Source organism: Camellia sinensis, chromosome 11, assembly GCF_055761805.1.
Source record: "Camellia sinensis isolate YWXY chromosome 11, ASM5576180v1, whole genome shotgun sequence".
In the NCBI taxonomy this organism is placed as follows: domain Eukaryota; kingdom Viridiplantae; phylum Streptophyta; class Magnoliopsida; order Ericales; family Theaceae; genus Camellia; species Camellia sinensis.
The window spans coordinates 7,930,299-7,954,860 of record NC_138971.1 but is presented as its reverse complement, the minus strand read 5'-3'; the positions used below and the strand labels follow the sequence as shown (position 1 = coordinate 7,954,860).

General features: G+C 35.6%; 1 protein-coding gene across 1 annotated transcript; it reads left to right on the top strand.

Annotated features, from left to right (window-relative positions):
• Positions 1-301: 301 nt before the first annotated feature.
• On the top strand, positions 302-24,535 carry LOC114307938 (myosin-1). The gene is made up of 24 exons (XM_082893526.1): positions 302-668; positions 805-1,637; positions 4,447-4,548; positions 4,629-4,772; positions 4,875-5,025; positions 5,155-5,182; positions 6,634-6,799; positions 6,959-7,022; positions 7,152-7,165; positions 7,251-7,335; positions 10,039-10,142; positions 10,295-10,433; positions 12,290-12,408; positions 15,158-15,310; positions 15,411-15,500; positions 17,315-17,392; positions 17,921-18,079; positions 18,340-18,546; positions 19,964-20,169; positions 20,324-20,459; positions 22,093-22,222; positions 22,334-22,480; positions 22,850-22,917; positions 23,536-24,535. Exons 2-24 carry the CDS (start codon positions 1,257-1,259, stop codon positions 24,184-24,186), a joined length of 3,522 nt encoding a protein of 1,173 aa, XP_082749652.1. The 5' UTR covers positions 302-668; positions 805-1,256; the 3' UTR covers positions 24,187-24,535.
• Positions 24,536-24,562: the final 27 nt, after the last annotated feature.

Here is a 24,562-nt window from a genome sequence, read left to right as displayed (position 1 = left end):
GTAAATTAAGATATTTTTAAATTTTAAAAATTATTTTATATGTATACTAAGTTCTGATTAGTAATGAAAATTTAAGATGTGAATTAAGATATTTTTAAATTTTAAAAATTATTTTATATGTATACTAAGTGATGGTATGTACTGAGAGTCTTAGAGGTGTGTAAATAGTGTCACCCACCAACAAATAGGAAGGTAGGATTGCAATGTCATCTGAATAAATGTTAGGGGCATTATGGTCTTTGAACATATGACCATTTCAAATTTGGTGACAGAGAAATCAAAATATGCTTTTATGTGCTGCAAAGAGGAGAGAGAAAATAAAAGGAAGAAGAAAAGCAAAAGCTGCATCGTCTTCACACGCTTTGGATTTTCTCTATTCATATTTCTCTCTCATGTGTCGAAGAGACCACCACCACCATCATTTCCTCTCTCTCTCTTTCTCTCTAAACCTCTGAACATTTTGAGGGTTTGAGCTTTGATTTCGCACTATCGACTCACTTTTATCTTTACAATATTTGAAGATCTTCGCCGATTCTTCATCATTTCCTCAAATTTTCACTTTTTCTGGTTGTATTGTCGGCAAATTTAATAGGGTTTTGCGATCTTGTTGCAGAGGTAGATCGATCGCAGAGGTGAGGTACTTCACCGTTTACTTGAACTTGAACGAGGTAACTACTTATTTTATTTTATTTTATTATTTCGTTTTCCGGAGTTTGTGGAAGATTTGCTATATTCGGAGGGCAGAATCTACAAGTAGATCGTGTTGAGATTTATCAGATTTTGTGTTTTTTGGTCTTTTTTTAGGCTAAAAATTCTCTTACTTGAAGAGCATTGCGAAGTGAGTTGAAGTCTGAGATAGGTTGAAGAAATTGAGACAATTTTACAGTGCTTGGACTCTGAAATTATAGGGCTTTGTGGGAATTTTGTGAAAGTTTTGGGTATAATTTCTGTTAAAGTGATTACTCGTTCAAAGTTGTGTGACTTGGGAGTTTAACATCATTGCCAGACATCTGTTGTGGATTGTTTCCAAATTGGGTTAGTTTTGGTGTTGATATTGTCGTTGGCGATTGATCAATGAACAGCACTACAGTCTGTTTCGCAAATTATGGTCCCCTCCATTAGGGTTGGCAGATAAGTCGTGGGTCCTTGTTAAAGTTTGATTTCTTTTTTTTGGGGAAAAAGGTTAGCTTTTTGATCTCCCTAATCTTTATCCTGTTGGGTCTGGTGAAGCTCATTCACGCAACCCCTTAGAGCATATGTCGCAGAAAATTCCGGTATCTCCTTCCCTCCAGGCAATAAAATCGTTGCCTGTGGACTTCAGATTTATGGGTTCACCAACCCCTCGTCCTTCTGAGAGCTTTGATGCTGTGAATCCAAGCAACAGTAACATGATCCCCAATGCCATTCCTGAAAACGGTGATGTAGCGCGTGAGGTTGTTGAGGGCAGCGAGGAAGTTAATAACAACATGGTTCCAGATAATGATGAATCACCTTATAGTAGATTTAATGTAACCGTTGAGGCCAGGCCATCTGTGGGAGATGAGGATCTGGATTTGGCAACTACTCCTTTACGACCGTTTGCCCCATTGCGTACTGAATCCAAGTGGAGTGACACCACCCCATATTCTGCAAAGAAGGTATTTTGTAGCTTCAAAGTTTGAGTTTTAATTAGGATGTCGAGCTCAGAATTTTCCTTTTTTGCCGTGAATGAATCTCACATACCCTTTGCATTGTGGATTAATCTATGTGCATTTTTCACTTCTTCAATGGCCTGTATGTAGTAATATCATCCTCACAAGTTCTTCTGATTATAACTTGTTTAAATTAGCATGCACGTGATGTTGCACAAAACTTGATATTTAAAATGTACCATCTACAAAGATTAAGGATAGATTGCAAGTTTTGGGCTTAAAGGCAGAAGAAAAAGGTTGTGGGATTTGTATAAGGGAAAAGGTTGGGATTTGCCCGATTTTAAGGGAGAAGGTGCTTAAATTTTAAGTGCTGGTGGAGTTTCTGCACAACAACTGTTTAAGGGTTTGTTGTTGCAAAAGATAAGTATTCAATTTGTGGAGCTAAGATAAGTAACTAGCATCTAAATTACCAATAATTTTTGTGAACTCCTGTACTTTAAGAGTTCTTAATTAAGTAAAAACTTAATTAGCAGAGGAGTATGGCTGTCATTGAAATTAAATTGATAAAAGGTTCTTTTCTATGTTTAACTCTTTGTTTTATATATATATACATATTTTTTGAGCATGTTATTTAGCTTTTCTTTTAAGTTTTATTGCTTATAAGGAATGCTCCATGGCAGGTGTTGGGGTACATGAAACTTTCTTTTTTTTTTTTTTAAATTTGGTATCCAAGTATGCAACTCAAAATACAAGTGATTTACAAGTTGTAGTTGGGATTTGTAACATTTAGATCAAAGAACCTTTAAAGTTTTATTCCAGGCATTGCCTCTCTTTTCTCTTTCGTGAGAAAGCTTGCTTCTTTTTTTTTTTTGTTTTAACAAAATTTTTTATGTGCTATCTGTTGAACCGATAGTCCAGGAATATCCAAGGGTGTTATTGATTTTAAACTTGCTATATTATCTTTTGTTACCAGTGGATACATCCCAAAACATAAGTTTCTTGTGAGTTGTGAGTTTACTTAGCTAAAAATACTCCTCATTTCTGTGTATATGCTAGTTTATGGATTGAGAAAATAATTTGTTCAATAGTTTGTAGCATGGTTCTATGTAATAGAAATCCTCAATAACATTAGATATTTTGTAATGGTAGAGTTCTAGTCACTTGGTTCTTCCCAAAAAAAAAAAAAAAACTGCTGCAAGTGAGGCCTGAGGGATTAAAAAATTGCAATAAAAATTAGGGATTCAGAAAATTAACTGATTTAATTAAAACAAGGGTTTCAAAATTACCTTCAGGTGAGTCCCTAAGGGAGAGAAAGAGATGATTGCTGCTGTTGACGGAGAGGAAGAGCGACGATCGGTGCTACATGTCCACAACAATTGACCTCTAACTCATTGCAGAATGCAATCGCTGGAGAAGGAGAGTCGTAGATGTCACCTGAGATTGAGAGCTTGAGCTTGAGGGTTTAGGACTTTACCCTCTCTTTGATGAGAATGACTGATTAAGATTGAGAGATTGAGGGTTTCATGAGAGTGACTGATTGAGACAGAGGTTGAAGGTTTGATGAGAGATTAAGATTGGAGAGCAGAATAAGGGATAAAAACTTTGAAAAGAGAGCTAGAGGGGGTCAGGGTTATGGAGAGAGGGAGGGAGGGATGGAAGGAGGAGGAGGAGGCTGAGACGAGACAACAGGCACACTGAGAGGTTAAGGGAGTGATTGTGTGAGGGGCTAGGTGAACCTAAACCGGCTGGTTCGGTCAGTTTCTGTTTGATATTAAGGTGGCTTGACATCAAACTGACAAAAAAAATTTCAAAAAAAATAAAGAAAAGAAAACGAAGAGACCGAACTGACAGGTTCAGTGACAAAAACTGACCGAGAATTGAATTTTCCAACCGGTTTGGTTCACTTGGTTAAACTTTCATCCCTATTGATGCTCTTTTTTAATAGCTTAAGCTTTTATAATGATATCCCATAAAAAAAAACCTTTTAAAAATAGAAATTTCGTTAACAAAATTCATCCATTTCCCCCCCTAAGTTTTGTCTACTAATTTTATAGTATATGGTTTATGAGCATGTTGTACATATTATTTCCCATTGCTGCGTGAAATTAAACAAATATCTAAAATTTTAAAAAATAAATATCCCAAGGGTGGAAAATTATTGAGCTTCATATAACCTTTTTGGGAGTGCTTGGGGTCTGTGACAATAGTTTTCTGTCTAATTTGCTTTATCTGGGGCCATATCTTTTATTACTACTAGCCTCCCATGACTATAAAAATTTTCAGAATATCACTAAAACAAAGTTAAACCTTGAGTTCCATAGAATTTTGCTTGAGAAGCTATAAAATTTTATGAACTACTGGTGTGTGGTCATGTTTATGCCATTATGTGTATGGGTATCATTAGATGAAAAAAACAAAGTGTAAAATAGGAATACTGTTATTTGTTTTGAATTGTATTAGTAAGTTCAGTTTTATTTTGAATTTGTAGATCTAATTTGCAGATAATTACCTCGAAGCAGAGCTTATTGGAATTTGGAAGTTGGGAATTTTGTAACTTGTCAACAACAGAAATAATTTCATAGATTTTGTTCCCTTTTGTTTGTTTGTTTGTTTTTGTTTTTTTGTTTTTTTGTTTTTGTTTTGTGGTGACAGTTGCAGTGATTTTGCATGGGAACTGCAAAATATTGCAATAGCATTTGATATTTTACACCATAATATGTAGGCCGTATCCAAACTGTTGATGGTTGAAGCTAACGTAGTCAATCTACTATGTATTGATTTTTTTTTACCTACTTGTTAAAATTCACTTTTTCAGAAGCTTCAATCTTGGATTCAACTTTCTAATGGGAACTGGGAGCTGGGGAAGGTACTATCAACTTCAGGGACTGAATCTGTTGTATCACTATCTGAGGGAAAAGTAAGCAAACATATTAAATCTTGAATGTCTATTCTTTGTTAGGCAATTCAATTGATCATTTTATTGCTTTTAAATTTTAGGTTTTGAAGGTAAATTCTGAAAGTCTGTTACCTGCGAATCCTGATATTCTGGATGGTGTAGATGATCTGATGCAACTAAGTTATCTTAATGAACCTTCAGTATTGTACAATCTTCAGTATAGATACAATCAGGATGTTATTTATGTAAGTGTCTATTGTTATGTTGAGTTGTATTCTAAATTTGCTCCTCAATTGTCTGGTTTGTCTGATATCTTTGTGTGTTACTTAATTCTGTGTCCATTCTAGACAAAAGCAGGACCTGTGTTGGTTGCCATTAATCCCTTCAAGAAAGTCCCTTTGTATGGAGATAATTATATTGAAGCATATAAGCGCAAATCTATTGAGAGCCCACATGTGTATGCAATCACAGATACAGCCATTCGGGAAATGAGACGAGGTGGTCTAAGTTTGTTTTTGTTTTCTAGATAACTTTGGATTTTTGGTTTCTTAACACCTAAGCCTTGTTTGGTAATCAATCACCATGAGTTTGTGAAACTCTTACAATGTTTCTTCTTTTTTCTTTCAGATGAAGTAAATCAATCTATCATCATAAGGTCAGTTGAACATTGCTAACTTGATTGTATAATTTTACAGTATGTTTTTCTATGTTTTACATTTTAGTCTACTAGTCATTTTTCTGATGATGCAGTGTTTTGTATAATTAAAGAATCACATTGCTTGGATACTAAAGTAATGTGAATCCCAAGGGGTTGGCCTAGTAAGTGCAACTTGGGATCTAGGGGTGTGCTCCGTCTAGGTCTCAGGTGTAACTTCCATTAGGAGCAATTTGCTTCTTGGGACCACGCCTGCGGGTTCTGCCTAAGATTTGCCTGATCCATGTGGAGGGGGCGCTTTGCTTGGGTCCTGGAATTAGTTGATGTGCGCGTAAGTTGGTCCGGACACTTGGTCATAAAAAAAAAGAAAGACGTGCAGTGTAAAAGCATTAGGGAACCCTCACCTTAATAGCTTAAGCTTTTGGGATAATTGGTGGTATTAGAGCTGGAGTACCAGGGATGGGTAGGGTGCATGTCCTTGGCCTGTATGCCACAGGTACTGCTGAATGAGCATGCTGGGCGTGAGGGAAGGTGTGAAGCAAAGTCTCACATTGACTGGATACTAAAGTAATGCATAGTATAAAAGCGTGAGGGCACCCTCACCTCGATAGTTAGCTTTTGGGGTTGAGTTATACCAAGACTGTTTAATAGTTACTTATCAGAAAAAATACATTCGTTGTCAGAAAAATGAAGCCAGCAACTTTACCAATCACAACCTTATTTAGTTGTTTATTTACTTGTATATTTTGCATGAAGTGGTGGCATGCTTGAACAGCCCAGGCTTTTGTCCTTGCAGCCAGCACTGTGCCTTAGGAGGGATTTTATCTTGTACAGGCAATCAAGGGATTTTATCTTGTACAGGCAATCAATAAAGAAAATTTTCTGCACAAAATACCTGGAGGTCTTATGTCATGTTGCTGAAAGTGCTCTTTCACATTATCATTACTTGATATAATGGCATGACATGCTCCTTGATTTGACTTGTGTGGAATTTTGGGGGAGTTGTCTATTTCTTTGAAAATAGTTTCCCACATCAGCTGATGCTGGAGTGTCCTGCATAGGAATCTGGTTGTATCGTTCTTCCTCTTCCCAAAACCATGCCTGGTTTTAAATTTTGATTATTTTATCTTCTGTAAAGTTGGCTTCTTCATCTTCTTCAACTTGGTCAATTTCTGATTTGAAAACACCTGATATCATTTGATTTATATTTTTGGAAGCATACCTTCAAAACTTGGTTGGAAACATTTGTTTAATATATGATACGGCATCAAGTCATGATGAAAACTATTACACATTTTATGATGCTTTTTCGTTGTTTATAAACAGGGATTATACAATGGTGAAATTTCTGTGAGGGGTAATTAGTGAGGACTTGTTGTATTAAGTGCTTGATTGTTCTAAATTATATCCACTGCATGCCTTGGTTATACACACTCTATTTATGTGTCCAGTGGTGAAAGTGGAGCAGGAAAGACTGAGACGGCAAAGATAGCAATGCAATATTTGGCTGCACTTGGAGGTGGTAGTGGAATAGAATATGAAATATTGAAAACAAATCCGATTTTAGAGGCCTTTGGTAATGCAAAAACATCAAGAAATGACAACTCAAGTCGATTTGTAAGATCCCTTTTTTTTTTTTTTGCTTAGGCATTTAAGTTGTTCCTTGGGTTAATATATGTTTACATTGATAAATTATTACCACTCTTTGAAAATGAATTTTATATTTGTTGCCCTTTTCCCTTGCAAGTAATAATAATCTCAACGAACTTGTCACAGGGAAAGCTGATTGAAATTCACTTCAGTGAAACTGGAAAAATATCGGGTGCCATGATTCAAACTTGTAAGATAGCTTCTTGCGTTGTGGTCCTTAGTATTTTTTTTTCACTATTGCTTCCATTCAATGACCAACTGACATAATTTTGTTTTTTTTTTTGTTCTCTCCTGGTGACGTATTTCTTATTTTGTATAGTTTTACTTGAGAAGGTATGTCTATATTGCCCTCATTTTTTATTTTGGTCTAATTGATTTTAATCATACAGTTTACTAATCCAACTTGTTCGATGAACAGTCTAGAGTAGTCCAATGTGCGGAAGGGGAAAGGTCATATCATATATTTTATCAACTTTGTGCTGGAGCTCCACTTGCCCTTGGAGGTACAATCGTTCATCGCTGTTGTTTTTGTGACATGTTTATTGCATGTTATGGGTAGCTATAAATTATGTTCAGATTTTCCACTTGGTATCTATATGCTAAAGCATGGACACAGATATAGATGTGGACACGAACACGGACACGGAACAAGCAATTTCAAAAAATGGAGACACAGACATGGCGAGGACACGACAGTAAAATATGTTTTCATCTATTTTTATTTGTTATCTAGATTAATATTACATCCACAAACAATCAATATTAACAAAAACTAACTCTAATTTTTTTTTTTAATTTTAAAAAAGCACTTTTAAATTAACACTTATAGTTTATATATATTTTTTATAGATTATCTATTAAGTATTTAAATCTAAGAAAAAAATAATAAACATTCAATATTCATCAAAAGTACTAAATAAAATGGGAGAAAAGATAACTTGGCATGTCCCCGAAGTGTCCTCTGAAAATAAATTAATTAAATAAGAGTACATGGCAGGTGGTGCGTCCCATACGTGTTCCCAAAGTATCCGCGTGTCCCCGAAGTGTCCATGTGTCTGACACAGATACGACACTTGTTTTGAAGTGTCGGTGCTTCATAGTCTATATGTAAACTTGCATTTTTCCCCACTGTCTTATTGAATTTTCCATGTGCTGTATTCATATCATACTATCTTAAGCATCCAGTTACTGCATATACTGTTACAGTCATTAATTTTATATTCCCCATGCTAACAAAGCACGCAAACAAATGGTTAGCGGGCCAAGTCCATTGTTAGGAAAATACTGTCTATTGTATAGACGAATTAAACAGCCAGAAAGGAGTGATTTGATCTTTGTTAGGGTGATGAAAGAAATAGAGGAAGTTCAATGGAAACATGGGTAGAGGCGATAAGGAAGGATATAATTGATTGAGGATATGATTTTTAATAGAGCCTACTCGAGAAATAGACCAATGTAGCTGACCCCAATCAATTATGGCAAATGTTTGTTGAGTTGGGTATGCCTTTGCACTCTACACTTTTTCCTAAAAATTCCACATCCCATTTCAAGAGAGTATAGATTAAAACGTTTATATTCATACTCAAAATGGTTATCAATGTAATTAAATCCTCCTGTCCTGAAGAGACGCAAACCCTGTCAATAGGAGCCTTACAAAGTCTGTACTGCTATGCCTTCTAATAATTCCATAGCGCCTACAAAATTCAGAAAATTGTCCAAAGTAGGGTAACCTGTCCCATCATCCAACTATATCGACAGTTCAGAATTTATCTTCAACTGACCAACAAAAATGACCACTCCCTTATCATCTTTTTTACTTTCTGGATGTGGTGAGAAAAAGAGGGGTGAGTAGAAGATCAGACTGGGAGGTGGAATATGTCTTCATGTCTCTTGTTTATGGATAGAGAAGGAAATAAAAGAGGAGAAGAAAGAATGAGACAGGGAGGGCTAAGAAGTGACTTCCAAGCCTCTTAATCTTTGGAGAAGGCCAATAGATTTTAGAGGGATAAGAAGAGGGAAGTGCAAAAGAGAGGAAGGGGCACAAGGCGAGACAGAGAAAGAGGTTGGAACTCCTCATATATTCATTGTTGATCCTTGTTGAAGGGTGTATCTGGTTTTCCACCAAAAGGCCTATTTATAGTCATTTCAGAAGAACACAAAGATCAAGATGCCTTTAAAATTAATTCTGCCAACATCGAAAATTACAATAACCCAATTTCTATACCTAGAAGACTAAACCTCCAAAAAATTCTGATATAAGAAAATGTACCATGATTTCAGGAAAAAAAATAAAGTTGAAAAACTAATAATTAGAATAAATCAATTGCATAATCTTCCAATTGCTTTAATGTCAAATAAGTTTTAAATGTTTATTCACAGCTGAGTCCACCTCAACCAAGGATACATCTTCTTAAAATGCATTAGTATTTGGTATAGGAGCTTTCCTGGGAAGTGTTTATATACAGTTGCTCTTCATCAATTGACATCAGAGACGAGTCCTATCCATTTCTTGAATTTTGCTAATCAGTCTCTCCATTTTTTTTTATTTGAATTGTAATTTTTTTTTCCTGTCCTTTAAAAATGTTTGTTTAGAACTTTTTGAGCCATGCATGCGATGAGTGCATGAGACGAGCAACATTAAGTTGCAAGGTGATATAAATTCTTTGTTAGCCAGGTGGTTGTCATGGAAAAAAAGGGTTAAACAGGACGATTAGTGTTATTGATTCCAGAGTTGAAGCTTTAGAAACTATAGTTCAATCCTATATCTGTCCATCATTGTCAAGAGAGTATTGTATGCTAAGCAGAGAAATGATACTTTGCCCTCTTTATTTCAAAATACAGGATTGACACAACTTCTAGCTTCTTTTACTAATTATAGAAAAGTACTGCATATGTTGCGCCTATAAAGTGCTCATCCTTGTTCATAAAACCAACGCCAATTACTCATCACAAAAGAAAAAAGAAAAAGGAATCAATGCAAAATTCCACCAGCACATCTGAATATTCTTTACGTTCTGAACTTCTGTTTGAAGGATCATGCGGATTGAAAAACTGTACTGGTTTGTGTCAGATTTGTGCATATTTTCATGACAAGGTCATATGTTAGCTTAGTTTTTCAACCTTTATATTTTACTCTATGTTACACCTTTTGCCCATTTTTGTTATTTATTTATTATTCTTTTACAATTTGTTGCTTTGTAACACAGAGAAGTTGAATTTGAAAAGTGCAAATGAATATAAATACTTGAGGCAAAGCAATTGCTATTCAATTTCTGGGCTTGATGATGCTGAACAGTTTCGCATTGTAATGGTATTTTCTTGTTCTTGTTCTTCTTCTTATTATTATGAGCACAGTTATAACCATCAATGCTTTTAGAGTCTTATTTTTCCCTTTCCCCTTCAAGTTTAGAAATAGGGGTTGATTTATATATGAACGTCATTGTGTCTTTTTTCACTCTTCAGGAAGCTCTGGATATTGTTCATGTTAGCAAAGAGGATCAAGAAAGTGTATTTAAAATGCTCACTGCAGTTTTGTGGTTGGGGAATGTCTCCTTTATAGTGATTGATAATGAAAACCATGTTGAACCTGTGGCGGATGAAGGTAACAATCTTTCTAAAAGGATAAAGTTTAACAGTTGCATAGTTGTTTTGTTCATTTGATTTATTATTATTTATTTTGCTTCTAGCTGGTTTATTGGCTGTAGGTAGTAACACTCCTAAATTGCTGGGCAAATGATCAGTGAACTGTTTCTGCTCACTGATCAGGTTGAATTTGAATGAACAATCCTATTTATTGCAGTTTGGACATAGTAATCCATACTAGCCCTCCTTGAGCCTGTTGCTCTTGAGTATGACCCCAGGGACTTCGGTTCAAGGGTTCAAATGCTTGTGACGGATTGCTGAACATGGACATGGCAATCCTTGTTGCAGTGAAGAGGTTTTGAAACCCCTTTAGAAAATATTGCATTGCTGATGGTACTTCATGAATGCCATCCGCTGTCCTTATAATCAAATCAAAAATTCATATGAGCTTGTTTTTAAGCAAGCTCATAGGATTTTGGAAGAGGGAGAGGAACTATTAATAGATTAGATTGATTATTCATATTAGCTGATTTCTCCTTATTTCTCTCACTTCAATCCATTGTCTTGATGATAGCATGGGTGGATTAATAAATTCTTCCCCGGGGGTGGGGAGAGTGATATTTATAGATGTATTACACACACACATAGAGGGGGAGAGAGATCTTGAACCATGTATTGAAGAAAACAAATATTGTTTAAAATAAAAAAGATCTATACAAATTCATTGATAGAATTCTGTAGACAAAATAAAAAATATTACAATTGTTACCCCCAAAACTCACGGGGATCTAGATATATGTGGAGTGAAAATATTTCTGAATACTCTCTTGATAAGTAAATGTTTATTAAGAAAGCGCCAAAACGGGTGCAACCTCTGTAAAAAAGAGATAAAAGAGCTTTGCACATAGCAAAAATGCTCAACACAAAAATTGAGCTCTCCTAAAAATCTGTTAAAGCAAAAGAGGATTCACAAATAAATCCTTTACACTCCTGCACCTCCTACAATCAAGGCACGCGAGGAGCCCAACTAATTGTCATAACCAAGGATTGCTAGGCATTATTAAGGTTCTAAGACATGGCCAAGTGCCTAATTTGTAGTCCCAACTCCTAAGCACGTGGAAATGTGTCTGCCGGGTCTGATCAGTCATCTGTTAGACCTACTGGATGTCCGATATGGTAGATCCGGAGAACATACATTTTAGCTATGCAACATGGAACATCCGCTATTGCGTTCGGAAGTCTGAAATGGGAGATCCAGAGAGTTGGGTTCCCTGGTTTGTTGTGACAATACATTTTAGGTGCATCTAAAAATTTAAAAGTTTTTACTAACATATGAATAAATGTACTAAAAACAAAAAATTTGAAAATTTGAAAAACAAAAATCAAAAACTGTATTTTAGCTTAAAAATCATACAATTTTTTTAGTCGAGGGGGTAGAGTGATAGTTGAGGGGGTAGAGTGATATTGAGTTATAGTTTAAGGAGGTAAAGTTTAATTTACCCCTATAGTTGAAAGGGCGATTCTGTCATTAAGGTCCAAATTGAAAAAAATTAATAGATGAGGGAGGTTAAGTGTTACAATTTTTAGTTCAAGGGAGTAAAGTGACTTGAGGCAATAGCTGAAGGGGGTAAAATGTAATTTGCCCAAAAAGTAATTGTAAATTAGTACTCTTCTCTATCCATCACTTATTCTGTCTGTTTTTCCTCTTTTGGTAAGCCACCAATGTAAAAATCATGTAAATGAGTTCTACTTATCAATCTAATGCACTACAGTCATGAAGAGCACATAATATGTTTTATAATATATACATGTTTATTTTCATTGCTTCTTGAACTTTCTATGAATTCTCCTAAGTTCGGGTTTTTCAAATTTCAGGTCTAACCACTGTTGCTAATTTGATTGAGTGTACTGTTGCTGAATTAAAGCTAGCTTTATCAACTCGCAAAATGAGAGTTGGGAATGATACTATTGTTCAAAAGCTAACTCAATCTCAGGTAAATTATTTTATTGGGCAACATAACATATTTTAGATTGTACATTGTAGTCAATCTATGAATGGCATTGTAGTATCAATGAACTAGATGCTTTTGGCGGGTTCTTCACATATTAAGCCCTCATAAATTATTTTTTCAACTGAAATTAGAGGCTTTTTCTTTGTTTTTATTTTTTTACTAAGATCAGATACATGGTTTGACTATCTTATTTTGGATAATTTGAAGTGGATCTATTGAGTGCATGTATCATAGGTTTGTGGAGTTAGGAATCACTGTTTCATGAGGTTTATGAGGCTTGTGCCTAGGGGTGTAATCGAGCCGAGCCGAGTCGAGTTTATCATTGTTCGAGCTCTGCTCGATTTATTTTAAAGATGTTCGAGCTCGGCTCGAGCTCGAAGCGAGCTCAAATATATCAGCTCGAGCTCGGCTCACATAAAATTTTTCTAACTCGAGCTCGGCTCGTTATGGCTCGTTGGCCAAGTGAAACTCTTGGAACACTTGAAACAAGACTTCAAGCCAGCCTACTACTACACATAACATAAATAGATATCAATTTGCCTTGAACAACATTGTGTAAACGATGTGGGACAGATTGTTTGAAACATGATACAGCAAAACGACGCCGTTTTGTTGCTGTGAGGAATTGCACAAAAGAGTCCCACATCGGTCCATGACAAAAGTATGCTCAAAGGTGAATGCTTATAAAAGTCCCATGTGGTGGCCCATTGCTTCTCCAGTCAACTAAAGCTGAAACAAATGATTCCAAAGTTGAAGTTACAATATATATATATATATATATGGACACATATATAATAGAAAAAAAATTGTAAGTTTAATATTTTATTAATTATATTTATATTTATTTATATATTATATAAATATATACATATTGTATAATATATATATGTTTGAGCTCGCGAGCCTATCAAACTGAGTATTATTGAGCTCGGGCTCGGCTCGTTTGTTAAACGAGCTTAAAATTTAAGTTCGAGCTCGGCTCGTTTATTAATTGAGCCGAGTTTGAACGAGCCGAACTCGAGCTTGTTCATGAACGGCTCGGTTCGTTTACAGCCCTACTTGTGCCTTCATGATGTTCTCATGGTGGGACTTATTGGAAATTCCTTCAGGACCAACTTTTGGGTTCAAAATTTTGAAACTTTTATAGGAAATTTGAAGTCACATATTCAATGCATGGATTTCACTTTTTTTTTTTTTGGATTTGTTCTTTCATCATTGTCTTGCCTTATATTTTGTTTTTTTTTTGGTTTTAGTACTCGATACCTGCCTTTTTGAAAAATGACGAAATAAAAGCTTAATGTCACGACCTTGGTTATTTCCAAGCATTCCGTGCGGCGCTTAGACGCTTACAAGCCTTACTAGTGAGACTAAGTTAGCTTGACTCACAAGTTTGCAAGAAAGAGAAGGAGAAGACAGAGAGTTTAAGAGAATGCCTTTGTATTCACTTTAAGAGAAATTGTACAATTCTTGGATGGTTTGGAGCAAATAAGCTCCTCTCCTATTTATAGGCACATTTGGAACATTCTTGAATACACAAGAAAGAGGTATGTAGAAGCTTCCCATGGAAGCCTTCTTACAAGCTACAAGAAGATTCTAGAATGCCTTCTAGAAATATTTATACAAATATCTACAAGTCTAATTACATGTATAAGTGTGTATGTACTTGAATTATCTAGGGGCTTCTAGAATTCTCCATGATCTCACATGTGCTAGAGTTTGCTAGGAAGTTCTAGATTCTTCCATTGGCTCCATTCTTCCAAGCTCCCATTTGGTAGGATTTTTGCCATGGAGAATTTAGCAGGATGTGACATTAAGCACCGCATCATTTAGCCATGTGTAATGGTTTTGTTTGGCACCTCACAAGTATAGATACAGAATGTGCCTCAAAATGATAGATTTTAGCCATGAACTCAGTATATTTGTTTTTATTGTTTATTTATTATTATACATACACACACATATATTTATATATTTTATGATGGGATGGTTGAATTCATACTTTTGCAGAAGCTCCTTAGGAGACATCATTAATTTGTTCATATAGTAACATTGATATTGCAAGTTGAGTGAAGTGTGCCTGTTCAAGATACTGTCAATACTTAACTCATGTCATGATTTGGAAATTGGTAAATTGGGCATTTATCTTTGAGCCCTGCCCCATGGCCTAATGTTGGGAGCATAAAAACTACCACACCGAGACAGAGACTGCACATGTTTTGTGTATCAAGTGTGACATGTTGATCTTGCATTGGCCTGTGACCTTTGGTTGAGAGCATATGAGATTCATATTTTATATACACGATGTTGAGTTCATATTACTACACTACAATACATGCTATCTTCTATAAATTTATTTTAATGATAAATGTGCATTTAAAGGTGTTACTTCTATCAAGTACTTTTTTTTCCCTCTCATATTAAATTATTAAATGACATTGTCCAATTGGCAAGGCTTATGCCTCATATAAGTTTTGCAACTTCTTTCTCTTCTTCATCTAATAAAGTTGTAATAGGTTGCATTGGATCTATTTATGGCTACTTCTGGAAAGGAATTCATAGTGGAAGCTACATATTTTTAAAATCTTCTTTCCATTCATATGATATGTAATACAGAGGATTGCCCTTAAATTTTGTCAAGTTCCAGAAGTTTTTACAGTTATTTTTATCTGTTAAAGTTTGTAAGAACCGACTCAAATGTGATGATCTTTCAATTCTGCCTTCCATTTTTCAGGCCATTGACACAAGAGATGCTTTAGCAAAATCAATATATTCTTGTTTGTTTGACTGGCTGGTCGAGCAAATTAACAAGTCTCTTGCAGTGGGCAAACGTCGTACTGGAAGATCCATCAGTATTCTTGATATATATGGCTTTGAATCATTTGATGTATGTTCCTGTGCTTTACTGTGTTTATCTTTACGTTTCTTTTATAATGATATAAGCAACGATGCTACATAACCCCGTTTTATTTTTTTATTTTTTTCAGAGTAATAGTTTTGAGCAATTTTGCATAAATTATGCAAATGAGAGATTGCAGCAACACTTCAATCGTCACTTATTTAAGTTAGAGCAGGAGGTAACTGTTCTAATTTTTTCTCAAGACTGTGTTTTAAGTACCTGGAAAATCAATGTTGAAAAATTCTGAGTGTCCCAGATGGCACCCCAAAAAAATAAGAAAAAGAAAAAAGAAAAGGAAAAGGGATTCTGTGTGTTATGATTTCTTCTCTCAAGTTTCAGATAGAAATTCTGGTAATAATTAGGCTTAAAAAGCACAGGCAGTCTTCGGTTGAGTAAACCAGAACTTTATCCAAAGTTGGAACCCACTTTCAGTTCTAGCTCATTACCCTGGTTTTATACATCTGTTAAATAGTTAACTTGCATAAATTTTGGAGTGACCTTTGAAGAGTATTAAGTAAATAAAACAAATTGGTCAATTTAGCGTGGAAAACAAGGCTTGTTAGAATGTGTCCCACATCGCCTGGAGTTGCCCCTTCTGTGCTGGTTATAAGGCTCTAGTTTCCCTCTCATTAATACCTGGGTTTTAAAGAGAAGTGTGGGCTGCGCTTTTCAATTTGGTATTAGAGCTTAGTTGGGCCTGTGATTGGTGTGCCGCCTGTCTGGCTACTGTATGTTGTGGTCCAGGAAGGTGTGTTGAAATGTGTCCCACATTGCCTGGAGTTGCCCCATACAAGACTCCAGTTTCCCTCTCCTTAATACCTGGGTTTTAAGGAGAAATGTGGGCTGGGCTTTTCAATTAGGTTGTGTACTTCTTGCCCTTTCGAGACCCTGCTTTTGCATGAGGGGTCACCATTTTTTTTTGTGTATTCTGAGTACTGAAATATTAGTGCTTATGCTGAATGAAGCCTTGTGGATGGGACAGGAGGATTTGTTGTATTGTATCCAGTAAATTTCATGCGACTCAAAATTTTAAACTCAATAATTTGCACAACAGTTACCACAAAAGAAGGATCAATTAGAGTTCGCACTGGAACAATATAATCACTTAGGCTCACATTCATGACCTTATGATGAAATAAGTGGGCAATGACAATTGCACTTTTCTAACATCTTTGACTCGTATATGTATGTGTGTAAAAAAGCAACTTGTCAATTTCAGTATACATGTACACCCATATATATAAAAAGAGGCTGCAAAATGCATTCAACAGGTTGACAGATAGATGCTCATCTTGAAGATCAAAAGTTTTCATCAATTTGAAGTGTTTTTGACTAAGGTTAAGTAAATGTCAGAGTGGTGAGCAAAATTTTCAGCTCCAGCGCTCATCTTGGTTCTTACACATGCAAACTGGGTATAGATAGAACACTGGAAAAATTTTTTTGTTAGTATTAAGTCAATTTATTTGTCTTGATTGTATAGAATACATTATTTAGGGTAAATTACACTAACCTCCCCTGAAGTTTGGAAAAAAAATAGAGTAAGCCTCACAGTTTTGAAATAATTACACCTACCTTCCATAAGGTTTTAATTGACAGACAGGTGCTTACCTTAACCTATACTGATTTTTGAATAATAAAACTTCAGGGGAAAAAAAATGATTACCGGACACCTGAAATTATGAATATTGTTTTTTGTTGTATCCATAAAAAAAAAAAAAAGCCATTACATTTTGTGGCGCGTGGGAACCCCAACTATTGTCAATGATTCATACTTCAATGATAACCCCAGTGAGTTCGTGTTCAAATTTTCAGGAACATCAATGGGGTTCAGCATTGATATGGGAATGTTAAAAATGTTACTTTCCATTGGATCTTAGAATACTGGTCTCTTTTTGTTTACAATGGACAGAAAGTCCATTTTAGTGATGGTCAAATCTATTGAGTAGTTATCCTGTAACTCTTTTCGATTGACAATTGAAATTTCTGTGTTAGGAATATATCCAAGATGGCATTGATTGGGCCAGAGTTGATTTTGAAGACAACCAAGACTGTTTGAATCTTTTTGAAAAGGTATAGAGATCATTGATGCATTGGCTTCAATGTGCTAATTATGATGTGTAGTGTTTGTAGTGTTTTGTTTCTTGTGTTTTTAACGTTGTTAGTATAAGATGATATTGTCCTCTGTGCCTTATCAAAATCCAAAAGAACCATGAAGATCTAATATTGATTTTTTTATGTGCTGTATAAATTGAAACATTATCCCCCCTCATGTTATGAATAGTTACGTGGTACGATGTTGAAAGTCTGTATCAGATGTTACAATTCATATGATGGAGTACCAAATGTTCTGCATAAAATTTTTAATGCTAGTTTGCATCGTGTATCAGTTTCTTTGTGCTCTCTCTCTCTCTCTCTCTCCTTGACTCAAAGATATATTATTTACATGAAATTGGGCTGGAGGATTGGTAGGTAATGAAAATAAAGTTTCCGGTGCTTTTGTTAAAAGGTTTAAACCTATTGTTATTTACTGTCTGTCTGTCACATTTATTATGTATATACATATTAAGTAATGCCCTTTGATCTCTTTCTTGGATGCAGAAACCATTGGGGTTATTGTCTCTGTTAGATGAAGAGTCTACCTTCCCAAATGGTACAGATTTGACGTTTGCCAACAAGCTTAAGCAGCATCTAAATTCCAATTCTTGTTTTAGGGGAGAACGGGGCAAAGCTTTTAGTGTTTCCCATTATGCTGGCGAGGTATTTATTTACCGTAGCAAATCCTGCATTGTTATTCCTTTTGTTGTTACAATCCAAATGCTTGCCAAGTAGATATGAAAACTCTTATCAAGTTTTAGCAGAAGATAAACTACCGCACCAAATCTGACCAAAGTTGATTTATCTAAGTTCTCTTGAGTTTGGAGATGTACTATAGGTGATGGGCCATTAATTCTTTTAGTTGTATCACCTTTTCACTTCGGTCAGATGAATGAAGTAATAGTTCCACTTGCTCCTTGCAGGTTATGTATGACACAAGTGGGTTTCTGGAGAAGAATCGTGATTTATTACACTTGGATACCATTCAACTATTATCCTCTTGCAAATGCCACCTTCCTCAGGTATTTGCATCGTCTTTGCTTGCTCAATCTGAGAAGCCTGTTGTTGGTGCACTATATAAATCAGGTGGAGCAGACTCCCAAAAGTTAAGTGTTGCAGCAAAATTTAAGGTACATTCACTTTCTGGAGTTTTGTTTGTCCCAAAGACTGATCATGGAATTTCACATTGTCGCCATTTATGCTAATTAGAATAGCATGAATGTCTGAGAGGCATTGTGTGACATTTGGGGCACTTAAATTTTATTTCTTCTTTTATTTTTTTGCTTTCTAATTAGCATTGAAGTAGCAAAACAAAGAAAAGGGTGTCTGGGCCATTTACATGGATAGTAATTTTCTTTAAAAACCCATTCTATCAAATTAAAAAGGCACAACGTGACTTATTCAAGGACATAAAATTTTTAAATACAAGATAGCGAATCAGAAATGTCACTAATAGTAATGAGAGTATTAGTAGCATGGACACTTCTAGGGAGGACCTGTTTCCATTTTGACGACAGTTTTCAGAGTCTCTAATAAGACCTATGTGGTGAATCTCTTAGCATGACTAAGGTTTGACTTTCTTGGGAATGCAACCCACCACCCCAAATACATTTTGAAACATTTCTAAGAGGCGTACATTATATATGGCATTTGTGGGATTTCGTCTTTCATATTTTGCATTTGTAAGTAGAATTTTTAGATATTTATTTACATCAGATATTTTTCTTACATTATATGCATCAAAAGTATATGAATAGTAATATGATTTGGTGTCCTTACTGTGTGCATGTCCTAGTTTCTTAGGAATTGTTGTGTTAGCATATTTGTGATGTTGTGTTTGTCCCATGTGTGTGCTACATTGATGAGAGAAAAACAGATAGTATTCCTAAGCTGTACTATAGTGGGTACCAATCCTGCATGGCTAAGACTTTTGGTTTCAACTCTTGTTAAGAATGCTTCAAGAATCAAAAGCGGTGTTAACTCAAAGGCATCATAAACCATAAAAGAAACTTTTTGGACAAAAGCTTAAGCAGTGGCAAGAATGGATTTGAACTTCTTAGGTGAACTTCAATCATATTGAAAGCGATATTTTACTGAAGTTTAAAATAGTAGTGACTGATGAACCACTTATGGGGTGTATTGTTAATTAAGATCATGTACAAATTGATTACAGAGGTTTGGCCCATGTTTCTATGACTAGTCTTATTTATGATCCAGATGTAGATTCCAAAATGTAGGAATATTTCTTTATAGAATGTGAAATATGAATATTTTTCTGTGTACATAAGAGTTGGAGGTTACATATGTTGTAGCCTTGAAATAAATAATCATAAAATATGTCTTAAATTTGGGGTGACTCTTGGTTTTTCATATGCACATGGGTTTGTGTCTGATACAAATGATGGATTAGTATAACATGATATTACATTATCATTTCTGAGAATACTTGACCCTCATGGTTTGTGGTTTATCACATGATATTGTATAAAATTTTCTTTTCAGGATGAGTTGGCTTCTTTAATTTGATTCATGTTTGCTGATATTTAGGGCCAATTGTTCCAATTAATGCAACGTTTAGAGAGTACAACACCACATTTCATTCGTTGTATCAAACCCAACAACGTTCAATCTCCTGGAATGTATGAACAAGAACTTGTGCTGCAGCAGCTAAGATGCTGTGGGGTCCTAGAAGTTGTTCGAATATCAAGATCTGGCTTTCCTACCAGGATGACTCATCAAAAGTTTGCCAGAAGGTAAAGAAATATGGTGTCATTTTATTTAATTTTTTTAGTTCTATTGACATGCTAAAAATTGTGTAATAAATTCTCAAGCATCTGATTTTTCTTGTCTCAATGATCCTTTTATTTTTATTTTTATAATGCCCTCTTTTCATGTATCGTGCATTAGGTATGGTTTTCTTTTACTGGACAATGTTGCATCGCAAGACCCACTAAGTGTTTCAGTTGCAATTCTTCATCAGTTCAATATTTTGCCTGAGATGTATCAAGTTGGCTACACAAAATTGTTTTTCCGCACTGGCCAGGTAAGATGTACACTTTCAATTGACTCTGCAATCTAGTTTATTCAATAAAGATGCAAATATTTAGATAATCCTACTAAGGCCTTCATCCTAACAGGGTAAAAGTTGAAAATTTTCTGTGCATGTGGACGGGTTTTCCCACATTGAGTAAAAACAGCTTGAGTTGAGCTGCCTTTTTGCATAACTAAAGTCAGTAGTAGCTTGATGATAAAATAGATATCACACCTTCAAAAATATCCAAATGGATACATTGCAAAATATTGGTATTTGCTTTGGAAGACCATAGAAAAATATATAAATATCAAAGTAAAAAATCAATGAAAAAGGATATATTTAGGTCTTGAACGTACAGATATATTGCAATTTTCATGGATATGTCATCTATTACTGGGGCTAAAGCTAGAGGTTTAAATATCTAGGCAGTTCACCCCTTCCTGCCTCTCAGTGTGGCGAGACCAACATTTGGTGATGATCTTTTGGTACATGAGTTGGCCAAACATGTGTTATGGGAAAAGGTTATAAACCTATCTCAAAAAAGGGAGGGCCGCACGTTTGAGCTTTTGCCCATCTACAGATGCTATACAACAAATGTAGTAAATTTCCTTGATGGAAAGGAAAGAACTTCCGTGGGTGATGTGTTTTAACACATGCATCGGATCTAGTTGAATTGAAATACCTGACTATTTTCATTTGGATTTTGGCAGCATGAGGTAGTTCAAGTGAAAGGATTTTACATAATTTTTACGTTTAGGCCTTTGTATTAGGTATATGTTGACTAGGGCTGCAAACGAGCTGAGCTGAGCCGTGCATTGCTGAGCTCAAGCTTGGCTTGGCTCGCCTCGTTAATATTAATGAAACTCGAGCTCGGCTCGGTAAGATTTTTTTTAATTTATTTAAATAAAAATATTGTTTATATTATTTAATATATAAATAATATATTTACTATATAATTTAAATGGAGATAAACGAGCCGAGCTTATTTGAGCTCGAGCTCTACTTGTTTACTAAATGAGTCTATTATTCGAGCTGAGTCGAGCCGAGCCTGTTCGTGAACAATTCGGTTCATTTGCAGTCCTAATGTTGACTTGTGATAAAAGCTTGTAGAAACTGTTAACTGTTGTTCCAAATACTTCGTTGCTTGGGCATTACACATTTTTGCTGATTCTGTTGAGTATTTTAATCTTTTTTATTTTATAATTACAACTGTTTGTAGTATTACGTAACTGATACCCTTGTAGACTGCTTTCTGGACTAATGTGAAATTGGAAGATAGACCCTAACAAGCCTTTCCACAAATAGTTTAATCTTGGTCAGGGAAACTCGTCAATTTTATAGCGAAATCATCTGTTTTACAAAAGAAATGGAAGAAGAGGGAAGCCCCAACACCTAAACATGGTAGTGGTAATAAGAAAACATGATGTCTACATATGACATGGATAGAGGTGGCAAAAAGCCAGCCCACACACTAACTATTCTGTATAGTTTAATGAGTGTTTATACTTTATGGGCTGAATTGTGAATTCTCTAATTTTTACAAATCTTATGCTTGGACAAAATATCAGAAATTCAATTTTAGAAACAAAGTCATTCATTTTATTCATCATCAATCTTTGTGTGACATTGACCATCTATACAGATTGGTGTGCTGGAGGATACAAGAAACTGTACTCTCCATGGTATCTTACGCGTTCAAAGCTGTTTTAGAGGTCACCAAGCTCGCCGTTACCTCAAGGAACTGAAGAGGGGAATTGCCACCCTTCAATCATGTATGTCAACGTTCGCCTATAGTCTGAATTTTTTTAAATACCTTTTACGAGGTAGCCTAATTTATCATAAATGGACCTACGATATCGATTTTTGAAAATCTGTTCTTACAGTTGTCCGAGGTAAGAAAACTAGGAAAGAATATGCAGTCCTGCTACAGAAGCATAGAGCTGCTGTGATCATACAAAAGCAAGTGAAAAGCAGGATTGACAGAAAAAGATTTGTAGATGTTTGTGATGCATCAATTCGAATACAATCAGGTAATTTGTCAGTACCTTTGGTGTACGCCTAATACCTTTAAAGAGAGTCCTGCTTAGTCACCAACATGATATATGAATTCACAGAAAAGCTGGCAATGCACTCTGGGTTTGAGCAGGTTGTAGTCTTATTAAAAAATAAGAAAGATTATAAAAAAGCAATTAGTGATATTAATTTTCTGAAGAATAGTTTGGAAATTTATAAGTTGTATTTTCAAAATGAATAACTGCATTGGGGGTGATCAGTTTTGAGACAGTTGCTGAAACCCCCTACAGTGGGCAAACTCCAGTCTGATATTGCCTTCCTAAGGTAATTTATTTATGCAGCTGCACAGTTTGTTTGTTTCATGTTCCTGACCTGCTATTTTGCAGTTATTCGGGGCTGGTTAGTTAGAAGATGCTCAGGAGACATAGCATTACTGCAATTTGGTGGCAGAAAGGTACTCGTTGACTCTGCCTTGGCTTTTACTACCTATGCAATGATTACATTCTTTCATTTTTTATGCTTGTTTTAAAGACACTGAATATTTACTGAAGTTCTTTTTTTAATGAGGAAGTTTGATTTCTTCTTGAAGATTTTCAATGGGAGACAAATAGTGTTTCCCACCATGTGTGGGACTTATCCGTCGTATCATGTTTGTGTCCCATTTTTTGAGGATCATCTGTGCACTTAGATTTACTCTTATTGTATGCATTATGGTTAATTTTGTTATTAAAGTATGATATGATGGGGCAGAGGTCATAGAGAACACCTCTCTGTTGTCGTTGCACTTGCTTTTCTTCTTTCTTTCAAATCTGTATATTGATGGACCCAAAAGGCAAAAGCAACTTCGTGCAAGCACAGACGTCATTTTTATCCATTTGCTTGCCACAATAATGGCTTATTCATGAGAGGCGATGTGTGAGGGAGAGTACTGAAATATGTTACGCTTTAAATATTTACAAGAAAATGAATCATGGTGGGCTCATTATAGTTTTTGTTGTTATTATGTGAATTGTTCTCTTTCCATTTCCCCTTGTATTTTTTGCGTATGAGGTAACTATGATGAGTCGTGCAGGGTAATGAGTCAGATGAGGTGTTGGTGAAGTCATCGTTCCTTGCTGAGCTACAACGCCGAGTTCTTAAAGCCGAGGCAGCTCTAAGAGAGAAAGAAGAGGAGAACGACATCCTCCACCAACGGCTCCAACAGTATGAGAATCGATGGTCCGAATACGAGTTGAAAATGAAGTCCATGGAAGAAGTCTGGCAGAAACAAATGAGATCGCTCCAGTCCAGCCTTTCCATTGCGAAGAAGAGCCTTGCGATTGAGGATTCCGAGAGAAATTCTGACGCATCAGTCAACCTCAACGATGACAGCTGGGAGACTGGAAGCAACTTCAGGGGTCCTGAGAACAATGGGCTGAGACCGATGAGTGCGGGCCTGAGTGTGATAAGTCGGTTGGCTGAAGAATTTGAACAGAGGAGTCAAGTGTTCGGTGATGATGCTAAGTTCTTGGTGGAGGTAAAGTCGGGTCAGGTCGAGGCAAATTTGAACCCGGATCGTGAGCTTCGGAGATTGAAACAGATGTTTGAAGCGTGGAAGAAGGATTATGGGACAAGACTAAGGGAAACAAAGGTAATTCTGAACAAGCTTGGAAGTGAAGAAGGGGTTAGTGATAAGGCTAGAAAGAAGTGGTGGGGAAGAAGGAATAGCTCGCGGATAAATTAAAATCAGTAGTACATCCATACTTTTTACTGAGGTTGCAACTGTGTCATTGTATGCCTCTTTCGTGGCTTTCGATTTTGCATTAAGTTCCAAGAATTGATGTGTACCACGATAGATGAGTGGGTGCACATTGAAGAATCCTAGCGATTCAAATATGTATATCATTTTTTATTTTTATTTTTATTTTTTTTAAAAAAAAATTGTGTTGTGTGAGCTCGGGGTGGGATGAGCAGTTTTGTGACTCTTCCTGGCTAGTAAGGCTGGTCCGGTTTGTAAAAGATTTCAATCTATTTGTGTAGAAAATCAAGATATATATAGTTGGTCAATGATATCATTTGTTTTGAACTGAAAAGGCAAAAGATTCAATCTAAACCCAATT

Excerpts from the sequence above, each read along its gene's own strand:
- LOC114307938 (XM_082893526.1), top strand. The coding sequence starts at position 1,257 with ATGTCGCAGAAAATTCCGGTATCTCCTTCCCTCCAGGCAATAAAATCG. Across the intron at positions 10,143-10,294 it reads AACAGTTTCGCATTGTAATG|GAAGCTCTGGATATTGTTCA; the intron begins GTATTTTCTTGT and ends TTCACTCTTCAG. Across the intron at positions 20,460-22,092 it reads TGTTTTTCCGCACTGGCCAG|ATTGGTGTGCTGGAGGATAC; the intron begins GTAAGATGTACA and ends CCATCTATACAG.